The sequence below is a fragment of the Ruditapes philippinarum genome, unplaced genomic scaffold (assembly GCF_026571515.1).
Source record: "Ruditapes philippinarum isolate M1 unplaced genomic scaffold, ASM2657151v2 ctg5124_1_1_1_1, whole genome shotgun sequence".
NCBI classification, from domain to species: domain Eukaryota; kingdom Metazoa; phylum Mollusca; class Bivalvia; order Venerida; family Veneridae; genus Ruditapes; species Ruditapes philippinarum.
Genome location: NW_026863217.1, coordinates 159061 through 175959, shown reverse-complemented (window position 1 = coordinate 175959; position 16899 = coordinate 159061). Strand labels below are relative to the sequence as shown.

The following is a 16899-nucleotide window of genomic DNA, read 5'->3' as shown; positions in this document are numbered from 1 at the left end:
TGTCCGTAGAGCATGAATGTTAATACTCATCACAAGACAGTATCTTATTGATCTCAATTATGGTACATCTAAACGTGTATAATTTTTTATGTTCAATAAAAATGTTGCATCACGTGCAGTTGTTATTATCATTCAATAATATTAAAATGACATAAATATTTATGATGAACAGTCCAGAATATTTTGATAAGGAACCGTCAGTTGTAAAATGTTATTGTTATCTGATTAATGAACATTCGTCATACTTGCTGGTATGTCATTTATTATTGACAGTTTAGGTTTTTCAAAATTGCATGATGTAACAGTCCGAATGTAGACCTTAATTAAATGTTCTGGAATATTAACAAAAAATGAATAGTCAACCTCATTAACCATATATATGAATGGTTGAACACAAACAGTAAGGATAAATAGCGCAATGTGCATTTCTTTTTATTTTGGTAGCATATTTTAAGCAAAAAGAAAAGAAACTATAAGTCTGAAACATTCTCTCATAGCCTCCCCATCAGTACATTCAGTGCTTTGATTTCCTTAGTGGAAATAGTGACTGCAGACAATTTTTGAAGAAGTTGGGGATACGTCTCACGTGACAGTAATGTATTCGTCAGTTTATGTAACGCTGATATAGTGTCTAAAAATCCCTCAGTGTTTTCAACAGCATCTATAATAGCACTTTCAACTCGCTTTGTTATAAACTGTAGGGTGTTGCGACTAACGTTGATATAAGATTGACATACCATCTGGAGATCGATTGTATAAGAGTATTGTCCTGACGCCATTACTAATTGTTCTGTCTTTAGAATTCTTAACAATGCCTTTTATTAATGCAACAAACACGATGGAGATAATCTAACAAACACGCTGAGGATATATAGCATGTATAGGTCGCTTTTACGAGAGTATGTGAAACATTTACTTCGGACACTCCTTGAAACTGAAACAAAATAGGAAAAAATATGTATATATTTTAACATTTGGGATGATTTTTTTTCTAATCATTTCTTCATTTTTAAAAATTGTCAATAACAATGACGAGCAACAAAATGATCATTTCTGTAATAATAGAAAAAAAACTTAAATTTTCTGTTTATTATATACTTTTCTCTTTTTTAACCTCATGAAAAGGAAGGATTCCCCTTTAATTTTGTGTATTGGCTGAATTAAGAAGAAAATAATCCGGCAAGACATCAGTGAAAATACGGAAAATGTGTTTCACTGCAGTGAAAAATGAATTTTTACAGTGAAAATACGGAAAATAAAAAATACGCATTTTATTTTGACTTAAACAGACGTTATTGTTCTTTTTTACACATTTATACCATTATATATCATCATAATATATTTATTTTATCAATATTTCTCAATATTTCATTCACAAGTACATGTATATAATAAAACAGTTCACGATATGTTTCACAAACATTATTCAAATACAAATTAAACAGAAAATATCAAAAATCAACAAAATTTAAAAACACTTACAGATGATTTGTAATGTACGCAATTATTTCATTTCATTTTAACATATGGTTTGATACTAAAAAGTCAAACTCACTGATTATGAATTTGTAGAACTTTCTCTGCGTATTACCAATATTTCCGTAGTGAATCACGTCTGATTCAGTGGAAACCCATTATATTTTACGAGCAGTTGGAAAACCAATATTATAGTGCCGTGCGATTACAATGTACATATACGAGGTTTAGGGTTGTACTTATAAATGATTTTATTTCAAGGCAATTGATACAATGACATTTAATAAATGCATCAGCTCTGAAGCAGAACTCGTTCGTACAAAACTGAAAAAGCTACTTTTTCAAAATTTTCTTTCTTTCATTCTTCATCACATTTGACATTATCTTAATTCCTTTAACATTAATCGAGACCTCACGACAAAGGAAAGATTTTCAGTTATCGAAGTGTGTATTAGCTAGGACAGGTATAAATATTTCAATACGCAACACTGACAACCTTTTCTCTGTGCATGAGTTTTATATTTATTTTTGAGTCTTAATAAGTTACTTATTATTTTTAATTTACTGTAAATTCACTTAATTTAGTAGGGGCGTCCGTGGCCGAGTGGTTAAGTTCGTTCACTTCAAACTACCTGCCCCCCACCGCTGTGGGTTCGAATCCCGATAGGGACTTGGATTCTTTCATGTGAGGAAGCTATCCAGCTAGCTTACGGAACGTCGGTGGTTCTACTCAGGTGCCCGAAATAATGCACGGAAGGGCACCCGATGTCTTCCTCTGCCAGTAAAGCTGGTCGCCAAATGACCTATACTGTGTTGCCGTGACGTAAAACCCAATCAAACAAACAAAATTAATTTCGAGTTTAAGCTTTAGCGAATCTCTCTTTAACCTCAGACCCAGGTAATGTGGGCGGTGTTGTAAACTGTTTCATAACCATTCGAGGTTTGACAGCAAAACTGCAGTAACTTATTTGAAATAAAGAAGGGCTTACAACAGTTTTGCAATCATTCACCTACTTTCAGCAATGGGATAGCTATTATGAAAGACTGATTTGCATCTTAATCAATTCTAAAAAGAGTTACCATAAAACTATTTTAATAGAAATCTATAAAGAATAATAGCCAAAGAAAATATGAGCCGACAGTAGGACAGCATGCTCGACTATTCTCCGTGCCTGACAGTAAAACAAGAGCCTGGATAATAAAGAAATTTCTTATTTCAACTAGAACTCCGCGAGTCGGATGTGTCGCCTTGTAAACAATGTAGTTTAGGAGAAATGGCCAGGACAAAAATGAAATATGAAAAGTAACAAAGGGCAATAACTAAAAAAATAATAAGTGCAAAGCAGCAGTTTCTGTGCACTGCACTTCTTATAAATAAGATCTATCATTCTATGAAGTTTCAAGTCTATAACTTTTATACTTTCGGAGAAATGGCCATGACAAAAATTAAGTATGAAAATGAACAAAGGGCCATAACTCAAAAATTAAGAAATGCAGAGTACCGATTCTTGTGCACTGCACTTCTTCTTAATGAGATCTATCATCCTATGAAGTTTCAAGTCCATAGCTTTTAAACTTAAGGAAAAATGGCCCGGACAAAATTAAAGTATGAAAATAAACAAAGGGAAATAACTCAAAAATTAGAAATGCAGAGTACCTGTTCTTGTGCACTGCACTTCTTCTTAATGAGACCTATCATCCTATGAAGTTTCAAGTTCATGGCTTTTATACATTAGGAGAAATGGCCCGGACAAAAATAAAGTATGAAAATTAACAAAGGGCAATAACTCAAAAATTAGGAAGTGCAGAGTACCGGTCCTTGTGCACTGCACTTCTTCTTAATGAGATCTATCATCCTATGAAGTTTCAAGTCCATAGCTTTTTTAGTTGAAGAGAAATGGCCAGGACAAAGTATGAAAATTAACAAAGGGCAATAACTCAAAAAATAAGAACTGCAGAGTACCGGTCCTTGTGCACTGCACTTCAGGTTTTTGAAAGAAGCATGCATACCAAGTTTGAAGTCAATCAGACTTATAGTGACTGAGTTATGCTCTGGACAAGATTTAGGGGACGCCAACAACGACGCCGCCGACACAGACGCCGCCGACAAAAGTAACCCCTATATGTCACCTTTTCAAGGCGACACAAAAAGGGCCATAATTCTGTCAAAATCTATGTTAGTGTTACGGGTTTTGTTTATTTTTTGTTTTGTTTTGGGTTTTACGTCACATCGACACAGTATAGGTCATATCGCGACGTTCCAGCTTTACTGGTGGAGGAAGACCTCAGGTGCCCTTCCGTGCATTATTAGTAGAACCACCGACGTTCCGTAAGCTAGCTGGATAGCTTTCTCACATGAAAGAATCCAAAGTCCCTGTCGGGATTCGAACCCACAGCGGTGAGGGGCGTTACGGGTTTTGAACAGTGATCTAATTGTGCTTTCAAAAAAGTGTGTGAAGTTTCAACCAATTTCCTTCAGTAGTTTTTGAGATACATGTACCAAATGGAGTCTGCAGAATGAACGACGCCGACCCCTGGGTGAGTACAGTAACTCTCTCCCTATTCTTCTAATAAACCAGCTAATAACAGCCATAAACAAGAGCTGTCAGAAGGACAGCGCGCTCGACTTTTTTAGTGCTTGCCTATAAAACAAAACTTTGACAGTTAAGGGCACACAAGACTTTAACTAGGAATTTCTAAGTACAAATCAAGAAACATTTTCACAGTTATCTTCTCTTGCTTACAGATAGGTCTCATGATGGCACATAAGAACTCCAACTTCCAAAGTAATATCTCAAATGGTTAAGTCAACAAGTGGACAAGAATGAAAATCTTAACTGAGTTTCTAAGTCAAAAAGGGCCATAATTCAAATAAAATCCTTAACAGAATTACCTTCTCCTGCCCATGTTTTGGGACCATGATGGTAAACAAGTATTCCAACTTTCAAATTAATATCTCAAACAGTTCAGTCAAAAAGTGGACTGGTACTAAAAACTTAACCAAGATTGTAAGTCGATAAAAGGCCTTAATTTTTAAAACAAATCCTTGACAGAGTTACCTTCTCTTGCGTACAGATGGGGGTAATGATGTGAAATAGCATTAAAAGTTTCAAAGCAATATCTCAAAGGGTTAAGGCAATAAGTGGATTTTACCCATATTCAATGTATTTTCTAAGTCAAAAAGGGGCATAATTCTGTCAAAAACCTTGACAGAGTTATGTCCTCTTGTCTGTTGATGAAGGTCGTGATGGTAAACAAGTATGGTCAGTTTCAAAGCAATACCTCCAATGGTTTTGAAATAAAGTGAGGTGGTACAAAAAACTTAACCAAGCTCAATACACTTTCTAAGTCAAAAAAGGGCCATAATTCTGTCAAAAACCTTGACAGAGTTATGTACTCTTGTCTGTAGATGGAGGTTATGATGGTGAACAAGTATGGTAAGTTTCAAAGCCATACTTGTAATACTTCTGAAATAAAGTGGGGTGGTACGAAAAACTTAACCAAGGTGTGACGCCAACGCTAACGCCGACGCCGGGGCGAGTAGGATAGCTCCCCTTTTCATAGAAAAGTCGAGCTAAAAACAAATACTGGGTGTAACAAAACTATTTTATTATGTCACATAAATAAAACAAATTGAATACAAATTGAAAATTGCAGATTCTATTCCAACCATGACACTTCAAAACTTTAATATGAAGATTTGCCTCATAATAGTGAAAAATTACATGTAGCGTCTATTTTTCACAGTCATTTAACTGAACAAAAACAAATAAATGTTTTGTTTAACTATTTTGCAGTTTATTTCAAAAATAAAATAAAATTTCACTTTAAAAACAGACAGACAGGAATGGGGTGGCAGTGTTTTACCATTATTCTTATGGTTCTATTATAAACAGCCCTTTAAAACACACTGAAACCAGGTATCTTATTATTAATTCCTAGAATTTAAATACGTTAAATATAACAATGCAATCGACTTTTGAAAGTATTCTCAATGCTTAATACTAAATAAGACCATAGAACAATGAGACACATTTCACTCAAAATACATGTTTATGACTAAGCTTAGCTTAGTTACCACTCTTGAAAAGTGACTCAGGGAGTTTTGTTAGTTCACAAAAAGGTCATTTTTCATTCAAAATCCATGCTAGTTATGGGTCTGAATATTGATGTTGCATGCACAACTTTTCTAAGGTCTCATAGTCAAGGGGCCGTTATTTGGTCTAAATCAATGCTAGTGTTATGAGCCTTGAACAGAGACTCCAATTATGATCTCCACACATATTATAAGTTACAATCTTAGATATCTTCAGTGGCTGATAGGATGGGAAATTGTGCAAGAAGTTGCAACTAAAATTTAACCGGATATGTTACACTAGTGCAAATACCCAGATGGGTTAGGATAGCCCCACTCTTCATTGAATATTTAGAGCTGACTATTCTTAAAATAGAGCTGAAAAGCATCAAAACTTTTTAAAACAAACTATTTGTTCTTGATGTAAAAAAGCACCTATGTTAAATAATGTCTCCATATAAAATAACTGGAACTTAAATACTCTTAAGGAAACAAAAAACACCCTGCTTTTTCTGTACATGTGTAATTATTTTAAAGACAAATAAATGCAGTCAGTGTCTGTATATCTTCTGTTGTATAATTCATATCAAACAAAAGTTTTTCTAACATTTCATTAGTTTTGCCTGGAACTATAAAAGTGGCATTGCAAGGAACTATAAAAGTGGCACAATTTTTTTTTATCTAAACAATTATAGAAACTATCCTTCTTGGAAAAATATGAATATCTAAAATATAAATAAAATCTCTAAAATGTGTTTCAAACACTGGAATAGGAAAATCTATTCAAAACTTCACTTTACGGTTTCACATTAAAATTAGCCGCTAACCGTCTTCGAGATTTTTTCGCCGACCCTGTTTCCGTTTTTTTCGCTGATTTTGGAGGCGTCGACTGTTTTGTCTTTGGACTTGTACTATCAGTACTACCGGACTCTTTTCGTTCTGTCCTAGAATTATTTGGATCTGGTTTACTAGAAATGGTTTCACTAGAATCAGTTTTCGGTTTGTTAGATTGCATAGAGTTATCTCCCTTTACTTCACGTACAGGTACGTTCTCTCCCCTTTTTTCTAATGTTTCTTCCTCGATGCGAGAAGTGTTGTCATCAGAGACGGAAGTTTTCCTCGCTTTCTGTGGTGTATGTTTCCGAGTCACCTGAAATAAAATAAAACACAACGTACAACAAACTGTGAACATCTATATGTTTAATCTTAGTTTCTTGTATAAAAACTGGTTTCTTAAAGGCCCATTATGCGTCAGAAATCATAGCAAATTTAACTTTTTATTTTTGTGTTTCTTGTTACAGTTCCATATTGCAAAACATACTACAATACACAGATTATGATAAAATTCAATAAAAAAACTAAAGCTACTTTATTTTGTAAATTATAAAAGATAAATAAACTGTTAAAAGATTTTATAAACAAATAATGGAAAAATAATGTTAAGAACTCTTCATTAAGAATTAGTCAAACTATCAAACAAATAAAACATGATGCTTTGAGCAGATTTCTTTTGCAGAGAATGCAATTTGCAAAATTTCTGAACTTTGTAGCCAGAAGAAGTTATGGCTAACCCTTTTTTTTTAATTTGTGTATTTCAAATTTACAGGATATTTTTTTTTTTAATGAAATTGTACCATACTTTTAATCTAAGCCATTTCTGTGCTCTATATCCATGTTATAAAATTCAAATGTAAACATGGACATTGTGACTTAAAAAATGATTTTTTAGTAAATAAATAGGTGTAACATTATTGGTTCAGTTATTTAAAAGTGGCGACTTCAAAGAAAATGTTCTGGGTACCAGCTGTCGTGAATTTCCTTTTAATTTTATTTTATAATCCAAGACATTGGAAGAAAGAACACATTTCCTTCTTGAATATTAATTTATTTTAAAACACAACACGTTTTAATCCATTTAAACTATTTTATTTAATCATCACAAATATAATCCAATTATTTGACTTATTTGACTTAAACAATTTAATTTAATAATCCCAAATATAATCCAAGTATTTGATTTAACAACCTTTATTAACAAATCAGTCTTACTAATTTTATTTCACCCAATTAACTTATTAAAATGTCCCTATATATATAGCAAAACTTTCCCGCCTTTATAATTAAGCATGGCAAGAAAAGCATGTAAAACATGAAAACATAAATATCTCGTGCACAATAATTCACCGTCGGGGAACTTAAACAATAGGTTGCACGTGAAAAACCTTGAATTGACTGATAAAACACGAGCAAACATGAATACATAAATATATCGTGCACAATAATTCACCGTCGGGAACTAAAACAATAGGATTACTAAATGCACGTGAAAAACATTGAAGTAGCTGATAACATACGTGCAAAATGCTACTATATCTTCACCGTCGGATAACTTAACAATAAAACTTTAAAGACACGGTGATATATGATGTAACTTACTAAGAAAATGGTTCTTGATAAAAATAGTAGTATATTAAGATACATGTATATCGCAATATCTGCGACACTCCCGACGAAGAAGATAAACTTAACAAATGTACAACAAACATAGCTAGATGTATTTAAAAGTTCCTGTATATTTTCAATTCTTAGAATAAGTGAAAGTTTAAACTAACATTTAATACATTTTACATATGAATATATTTAATTTAAACAATTCCATTATTAATACCCACATATATACAAACAAGTTTATATAGTTATATGCAGTTCATTGTTCATATTCTTTTTGAATATCCTTCTTAGTTCATTTTATCCATCGATCACCAGTTACATATTCTTCATCATGTATTATATTATTTCCTCTGTAAGTATACACTGTTCTCCATGTCAAACAATGGTACAAAGTTATTCGTCTTATGTCGTCCTGTGTGTAGTTTCAAGCGCATTTTCATCTATATTAGTTTCATTGTCACTTATCAAAATGACGTCATCATCATTACTGTTGTTTACGTCATCATTACTGAAGCTATCGTCGCCATCATCACAAATGACTTCTCCATTTAAACTTATATCATTATCAGTATGTTCATCACTATCATTAGTGGATTTAATGTCAAGATTCTCATTTTCACTGTCAGCATTCTTATTTGAATTCACGTCATTCTCGCAATTTGTATGCACGTTATCCTCAGATTGGGAATCAGTTATGTCATCAATGTCGCTTGTATGTTTAAGTTCATCATTTTCAATAATATCGCCATCATTATAATTCAAATCTAATTCATCATGACTTGTGTCGTTAGCAACAGACTGAATTTTCATTTTATCATTTTATTGATGTTCAATCTGAGTTGATCATTCACAAAGCGTAAAGAACGAATTCCAATAACAAAAGCCATGATTTCTAATTTTGGTATAGTGAGTGGTTTTACTGGAGCGAGTCTTGCCTTTGAAAAAATAAGCTCGGTTTTGATTTTAGAGTTAGATTCTTGATGAAGATAAATTGAACATGAGTATGCCTTTGCCGAAGCATCACAGAAGCATGCAAGTGTATTTTCAATATGTTCTTCATTTTTGTGATCTAACGTTACACAACGTTGTAACATACAATGACTTATTTCTACCAAGTCATCCCTAATTGATTTCCATTCAGAGCTTTCTTTGTCATCTATTTCGTCATCCCAACCTAATCCTTTACTCCATAATGTCTGGATAAGGATCTTTCCCTGTAGCACAATCGGAGAATATAGACCAAGCGGGTCAAAAACCGATGCAACCAATTTAAGTACATTGCGTTTTGTTTCCTTTTGTTTTGTATTTTCAGTAACAGTAATTGGCTTGATTGAGAGAGTGTCTGTTTCAGTATTCCAATTATGTCCAAGCACCTTAATTATACCAGGATCAGCTCTATCTTTTGGTTGTATAAATGTATTAACTGATTCATCATTTGTTATCCATTCTCTCAGATTCATGGATATTTCATCAAAAAGTGACTTTGCATCTTTATAAAGTTGCATAGCTTCTGATTTCGAGTTTGTTCCAGTAACTAAATTGTCGACATAAATGTCGTTTTTCAGTTTTTGTGCTGTTTCACTACCGTTTGATTCAAGATGACTTTCTATTGTAGCACCAAGCAAAAATGGTGATGATATGACTCCAAACGGCACTCTACAGAATCTATATTCTATTATGTTTCCTTTTTCAAAAATGGGTTTATTGAAATCCTTAACCCACAAGAAGCGAGTTACATCCCTATCATTAGGCTGAAGGCCTATTTGTAAAAACGCTTTCTCTATGTCAGCGACAATAGCTATCTTATGAAGTCGAAACCTCATAAGCATTCCACAGAGGTTGTGTAACATAACAGGTCCTCTATACAAGTTTTCATTTAAACTTTTGTCACTTTGTTTTGTTTTGGCAGACGCATCATACACAATGCGTAATTTAGTTGTTGATTTAGATGGTGTTACAACTGCATGATGGGGAATATAATGGACGAGACCATTTTCTCTAGTTTTGTTATCTACCTTTTCAATTATTCCTTTTTGTTTTTGGTCTTCGATCACATTATCATACAGTTTCATCATTTCAGGTTTTCGTTGCAATTTGGATAGAACAGATTTAAGTCTACCATATGCCAATTCACGATTGACTGGAAGAATTGGTTCTTCATCTTTCCATGGCCATGCTACTTGGTATCGACCATCATTAAAACTTAATGTGTCTTTAAAATGCCTCATGGCATTTTCATCATTAGAAATATCAGGATTGTCAAGGATACCAATCGACTCGATATTCCAGAAATCTTCTAAATTTGGTTTAATGGGTATCGAACTATCAACACTTGTGAAAGTATTTGTATTTGCTGAGATATTTCCTTGAGTAAATATCAACATATTGACTTCTTTACTTTCTTCATCGTGATCATTCTTTGTACGTCCACTTAATATCCAACCACATTTTGAACTTAGTAAATATAATCCAGGTTGAATCTCTAATTTCTGACACAATACTATATCTAAGTAGTAGTCATTTCCTATTAGCATTTCGATTTCACATGATTCATTTTCACTTGCAATTGTGTCAGCTAGATCAACAGTTTTCAGAATATGATGTGCATTTTCTGAAAGCTGACCGATAGGTTTTCTTTGAATTGTGCCACTGATAACAGGCACTATGTTCACAGACATATCAAGCTGTTTATCACTTTTCAACATAAGATTTATGGACGATAACTTTGTTGTTATATGTTTTGATTTATTAGTACCAAAGGTCATAACATTTATCTCTTCTGTACCTTCTGCTTTCAAATTCAGTCGTTTTGCCAATGCTTCAGATACATATGAACGCTGTGACCCTGAATCAAGAAGTATTCGTATTTCTTCCTTTTTACCATTTTTTGGATTATTTACAGTTGTTGTCACTGTTTGCATAAGTATCATCTTATCAGATGAAACCATTCCAATTTCTGGTAAAATACCTACTTCTTGTGACGTTTCAGAAGCGTTATTATTATTGCATTGTTCATTGACCACTTCTCTTGATAAATGTGAACTTGTATTTGAAGCTTTGAATTTAGTTGGGCACAAGCTTCTGTGATGACTATTTCTGTCACCACAATGTGCACAAATTTTTCCTCGTTTACATTCGGTTGATTTATGCCCGAATTTGAGGCAACTGAAACAACTATTTTTCAGCATTCTTTTTCTATCTTCTATAGATCGGTACTTAGGGCATTCATCACTCCAGTGCCCCTTTTCGCAATATCTACATAATGTAGAATAATCTTTACGAACAGTATTAGTGTTCACAGAGCCCTTTTTATTTCCATTATCAGCCATGAGAGCTTCACCGGAAGTTATTTTATTGTTTTCGCCATTGAAATCTCTTCTAGGTGTAGGTCCTTTGGGACCGTAACTAGTAGAATGTTCCCTAGGACCAAAACTATTATAAGGTCCTCTAGGGCTAAGACTTGATATCATCCCCTGTGGGTATCTTTGAACGTTATCACGAACATTTCTTTGTAAACTATATGGTTTTAACTTATGTTCTACACTACAACTTTTCTTTTCAGATCTCTCACGGGCCACGATATAATCATTTAATTTATCACGTAATGTTGCTAAAGTCCATTCTTTCTTAGATCCGTTAGACATCTCAAGATGTAACAACACGTTTTCTGGTAGTTTTGCTCTTATCATAGCAATAAACACATCTTGATTGATATCTTGTCTTAATGCCTCTAAACTACGAAGATGTTTTTCGATTTGATCAACAAAACACCTAAGACTATGCACATTATTGGATGCACTTTGAATATTTATCAATTTGTTATAGTGCAAATCTATAACTTCCTGTGCATTTCCATATCTTTCCCGTAATAATTTGATAGCAACATGGTAATTGTCACCAGATAGCTCTAAACCTGATATTGCACTTCTAGCTTCTCCATATAGTTTGCTTCGTAGATAATTGAACTTTTGAATATCGTAAATATCTTTGTTACTGTGAACTGTGGTATTAAATGTATCCCAAAATTCACACCACTTCAACTTATCGCCATTGAATGAACACATGTCTAACTTTGGTAATTTAACGTTCATTGTTTTATCAGAATCTTTCTTTTCCTGACGTTCAAAAAATGCTTGTTGCAACGTCATTTGATTCTCTTGTTGCTTCATTTGTGACACAACAAGATTTTGAAACTCATGTTGCAAATCAATCATTTCCTTATATTCAGAGGAAACATTTGGTTTTTCTTCCTCTTTTCGAAGCCTTTCTTTAATTCTTTTCAGATGCATTTGACAATCAATTGCTTCTGAATATAATGTTTCATTCTCTTCAGCAATCGTTTGTAAAAACTCTGTATTCTCCGGTTCAGACTCGGATATTACAGAAACTAGTTTTTCCGATTGCATTTCAATTTTTGAAACATATACATCTATTTTTTCAATGAAGCTCTCAATTGAATCAAGAGCATCACTACTTTCCATATCATAAACATCGGTATGGACTAATTGTTTACCTTCTAAAATCAAATTAGAAAGTGTATTCCTAAATCTTGTTCGCACACCTTTGATATAAGGCACAGAAGACATTTTATTTTATTGGTTGTTTCCCGGGTTCCGGCGCCACTCAATGTCGTGAATTTCCTTTTAAATTTATTTTATAATCCAAGACATTGGAAGAAAGAACACATTTCCTTCTTGAATATTAATTTATTTTATAACACAACACGTTTTAATCCATTTAAACTATTTTATTTAATCATCACAAATATAATCCAATTATTTGACTTATTTGACTTAAACAATTTAATTTAATAATCCCAAATATAATCCAAGTATTTGATTTAACAACCTTTATTAACAAATCAGTCTTACTAATTTTATTTCACCCACATTAACTCATAAAATGTCCCTATATATATAGCAAAACTTTCCCGCCTTTATAATTAAGCATGGCAAGAAAAGCATGTAAAACATGAAAACATAAATATCTCGTGCACAATAATTCACCGTCGGGGAACTTAAACAATAGGTTGCACGTGAAAAACCTTAAACTGACTGATAAAACACGTGCAAACATGAATACATAAATATATCGTGCACAATAATTCACCGTCGGGGAACTAAAACAATACGATTACTAAATGCACGTGAAAAACATTGAAGTAACTGATAAAATACGTGCAAAATGCTACTATATCTTCACCGTCGGATAATTTAACAATAAAACTTTAAAGACACGGTGATATATGATGTAACTTACTAAGAAAATGGTTCTTGATAAAAATAGTAGTATATTAAGATACATGTATATCGCAATATCTGCGACACCAGCATCAAAAGCAAATGCATTGGTACAATACATTGAGGAAAAAACTGGATAACTAACCAGTATATACTAATTTCTTGGCCCTTGACCATATGGTAGGACCTCGATCCTATCAAAACATCTGAGTCTATGCAACATGCCTCAATAAGTAATGTCAAATATACTGATTAGTCAATTAAGAAACTAACAAGAGCTGTCAGTGGGACAGCCCACTCAACTATTCCTAAAGCTTGATAGTACAACAACAGCCTAGTTAATGTAGAATTTTCTAAATTCAAAAAGGGGCCATAATTCTGTCAAAATCCATGTTAGAGTTATGGGTCTTGGACAGTGGCCTCCAATTATACTCTACAATAATTGAGTTTTCGAGATCCCAACTTGCAGGCAAAAATATTATCCAACATGCGACGCCCATACTTTGGTTAGTACACTAGCTCTCCCAAATAGTCAAGCTTGCAATAGTGACAGGACAAAAGGAATATATCGACTGCTTGGTGTGAAAGGGTTGTAATTCCATTTTTATGACATATGGGTTACAACCCTTTTGCACTAAGCCCTCAAAATGAAGAAACAAAGGAATGACAGGCAGCAACTATATACTTCCCCAGAAAAATAATGTTAGGAATAGGTGATAAAACAATTGGTTATTTTCTTTGCGGAATATAACATGTTACATAGTGACTGATTGATATAATACTAAATTCTTACAAGAACAAGCAGGACAAGATGTGGAATATATTATATGAAGTGGGTCACCATCAGCTTCTCAAATATACAAATAGCCATCGTCACTTTTCACAATTAACTCAGCAGTATGATTTGAAATCATTGCTCTGTTCTACTGTTCTAAACACGTAACAAATTTAGATGAAATAGAGACTTCACTTTCAGAAATCTGTGAAAAAAATACAGCTTATGTTTGTCCTTCAATTTCTTTAAATGAACCCAGATTTCAAGTTTTTTAAAGAAGACAAATTACTATGTTTTTTCTCTAAATTTGTGAGCTTTTCCTTAAGTCTTCAAGAATTAGTATTTTTTTATTAGTACCTGCATTGGAACAAAAGGTGTAACCACACAAGTGGGTTGAGTTTTCACATCTTTACTTTGTTTTTGACTGTTGAACAGTGATCTTTCATCGGTTTTGCTTTCTTGATTCTGATTGGCTATTACTTCTTGAGGATTTTGGTATGTCTGATTTCTTCCTTGCTGCTGACTGGTTGTCATCTCTTGAGGATTTTGGTATGTCTGATTTCTTCCTTGCTGCTGATTGGCCGAATTATTTTGTTGTCTAGAGTAACCTCCCCTGTTGTAATGAGTTTGACCTTGACCCCCACTGAAAGGTCTCTGTTGCTGCTGCTGCCCGTAACCATGGTAACCTCTAGGGCTTTGACCTCTGTTTCCCTGATAAATTCCTGGAGCTATAAATCAAAAGTTTTTATATGAATCAAAGTTTTTTTTTAACATTTTCCATTTCAGACAATTCAGATCTGCTAACATTTACGTCTGCTAACACTTTATCAACATTGTTTAAACAAATTTATATTCTCCTTTTAAAGACACTTTCATTAGAATAGAATAGTTCATTTACCAAATAACCCTTTACTTCATATAGACTTATTTACGGCTTTTTCACCCCCCCCCCCCCTTTTTTGAGGCAGCAAATAGTGAATAAAATGCCCTATTTAGACCAAAAACACTTGAGATATGGTGTTAAAAAAGGAATCACTTTTTCGGTGCCATCCTTTATTAAAGGCTATAGTCCAGTCAACATTTGTGCGAAGTTTGAACAGTATTGAAGCCTTTTTTTATAGTTTCATAGCAATTTGAACTTGTAACAGGAGACTTTTAAATGAAAACAGCCATTTTTCACAAAAAATGGATAAATAAGACCATGACTTTCCTTTAATAAAGTAGATTCACAACATAAAAGCTACAACAAACAAAAATAGGGAATACCATTCTTAAAGACCTTCTACTTAATAAAATGCATTTAAATAAAATATCCTATGTACTATGTGACAAGACTGGGGAATAAATTCATAAATTAACTTTATTATGTTAATACATTATGTAATTCAGAATCCACCCACTAAACACTTTTCTTTCCAAGGAAAAGATTCTGGCACATATAGGTTATAAAAGACGAAAACAATCCCCTCTTAAGGAAAAACATCCCAGCACATTTACATAATTCATAGCAGATAAACAATTCCCTCCAGGCATTAAGGTTATAAATAGATGAAAACAATCCCCTCCGAGAAAAAATCCTGGCACATTTAGGTTACAAGTGCTGAAAATCAATTCTCTCCTGACCAAAAAAAATCTTGGCACATTTAGGTCATAAATAGATGAAAAACAATCCCCTCCCAAGGAAAAAAATCATGGCACAATTATATAATCAATAGATGACAAACAATTTACCTGTAAAAGTGTTAACAGGACTGAAGGCAGAATTTGGAGATGAGAATTGTCTCCCTTGTGGCAGAGCTCCGGGTACAAAACCTGGCATCTGCATCATCGGGTGAGCTGCCATCTGCTGCATGCTGCCCTTCTGTATCATAAAAAATATTAAAACATTTAGAGTAATCTCCCTTAGTTTATACTAATGTATTTTAGTTTGATTGTGATGGAAGCTATAAGCTTATTGAAACACTGTCCAATACGTTCCGGGAAACTACCAGTACTAAGCAATGAGTGTCAAGTTTCCCGCTCACAGAAACAAGGGTTTGTACCTGATGATGTCTGAACCCACGCGGCCAGCAATCTTTAGATTACCAGTCCAACATGTTAACCAATCAGCCACACTGCCACTTCATCTCCCTTGAACTAACCCCTAGCTTTGACTTTTAAAAAGTCAACTGCCTTTCTTAGTTTAAACATACATGTTTTTTATTTAGAAAATTAACAAGTTTGTATCATTTTACATCACAATATATATGGATTGGAAAACAAGCATAACACTTATATCAAATCCTTTCCATGGCGAAGTTTTGTCTTTATTAGTTCACTTTATATGAGCAGTGCATGTTTGAAATTTCAATATTGATCTAAATTAACAAAATTTTGTCTTTCTTAATTTTAAAATTAAGACACACACTTGCTCAAAATAAAACACAAGTACAGTTGACTCTCAATAAGTCAAAATCGCTTTACTCAAAATTCCGCGTTAGTCGAAGAATTTCTAAAGTCCCGTCAAATTCCCTTCTTTATCTTTGTATTTTAACTCCGCTTAGGTCAAATTTTGACTTACCGAGACTCCTGTTTAGTCGAAAAGAAAATGTGGTCCCGTCAATTAAAGTCCAACATATTTTCATCTCAATTTGTCGAAGTGTGAAAACAGCCGACTGATCAAAGGTCGGCGACATCAAGTTGAGATGATGTCACTCGTTATTCACACGTTTCATAGTAATTTTAATTGCCAGTCATCATGTATTATTAGCACGTCGTGAAAGTGGTTTAATCAGTTTCAGGACTTAATTGGTTTTAACAGTTAGATAAGTAAATTAAGATTTAATTAATTTAATTGTACCAGCCTAGGTATTGATGCGTGTTTTCAACGTAAATGACATTTT

The 16899-nt window shown here is 33.4% G+C and overlaps 1 protein-coding gene across 1 annotated transcript in view; it reads right to left on the bottom strand.

Annotated features, from left to right (window-relative positions):
- Nucleotides 1–5068: 5068 nt before the first annotated feature.
- LOC132721509 (5'-3' exoribonuclease 1-like) overlaps nucleotides 5069–16899 on the bottom strand; it is a 55984-nt gene continuing 44153 nt past the window's right edge. Inside the window, 3 exon segments of the mRNA XM_060705828.1 lie at nucleotides 5069–6701; nucleotides 14375–14745; nucleotides 15749–15878. Coding sequence (XP_060561811.1) covers nucleotides 6348–6701; nucleotides 14375–14745; nucleotides 15749–15878 — 855 coding nt within the window. The 3' untranslated portion in view covers nucleotides 5069–6347.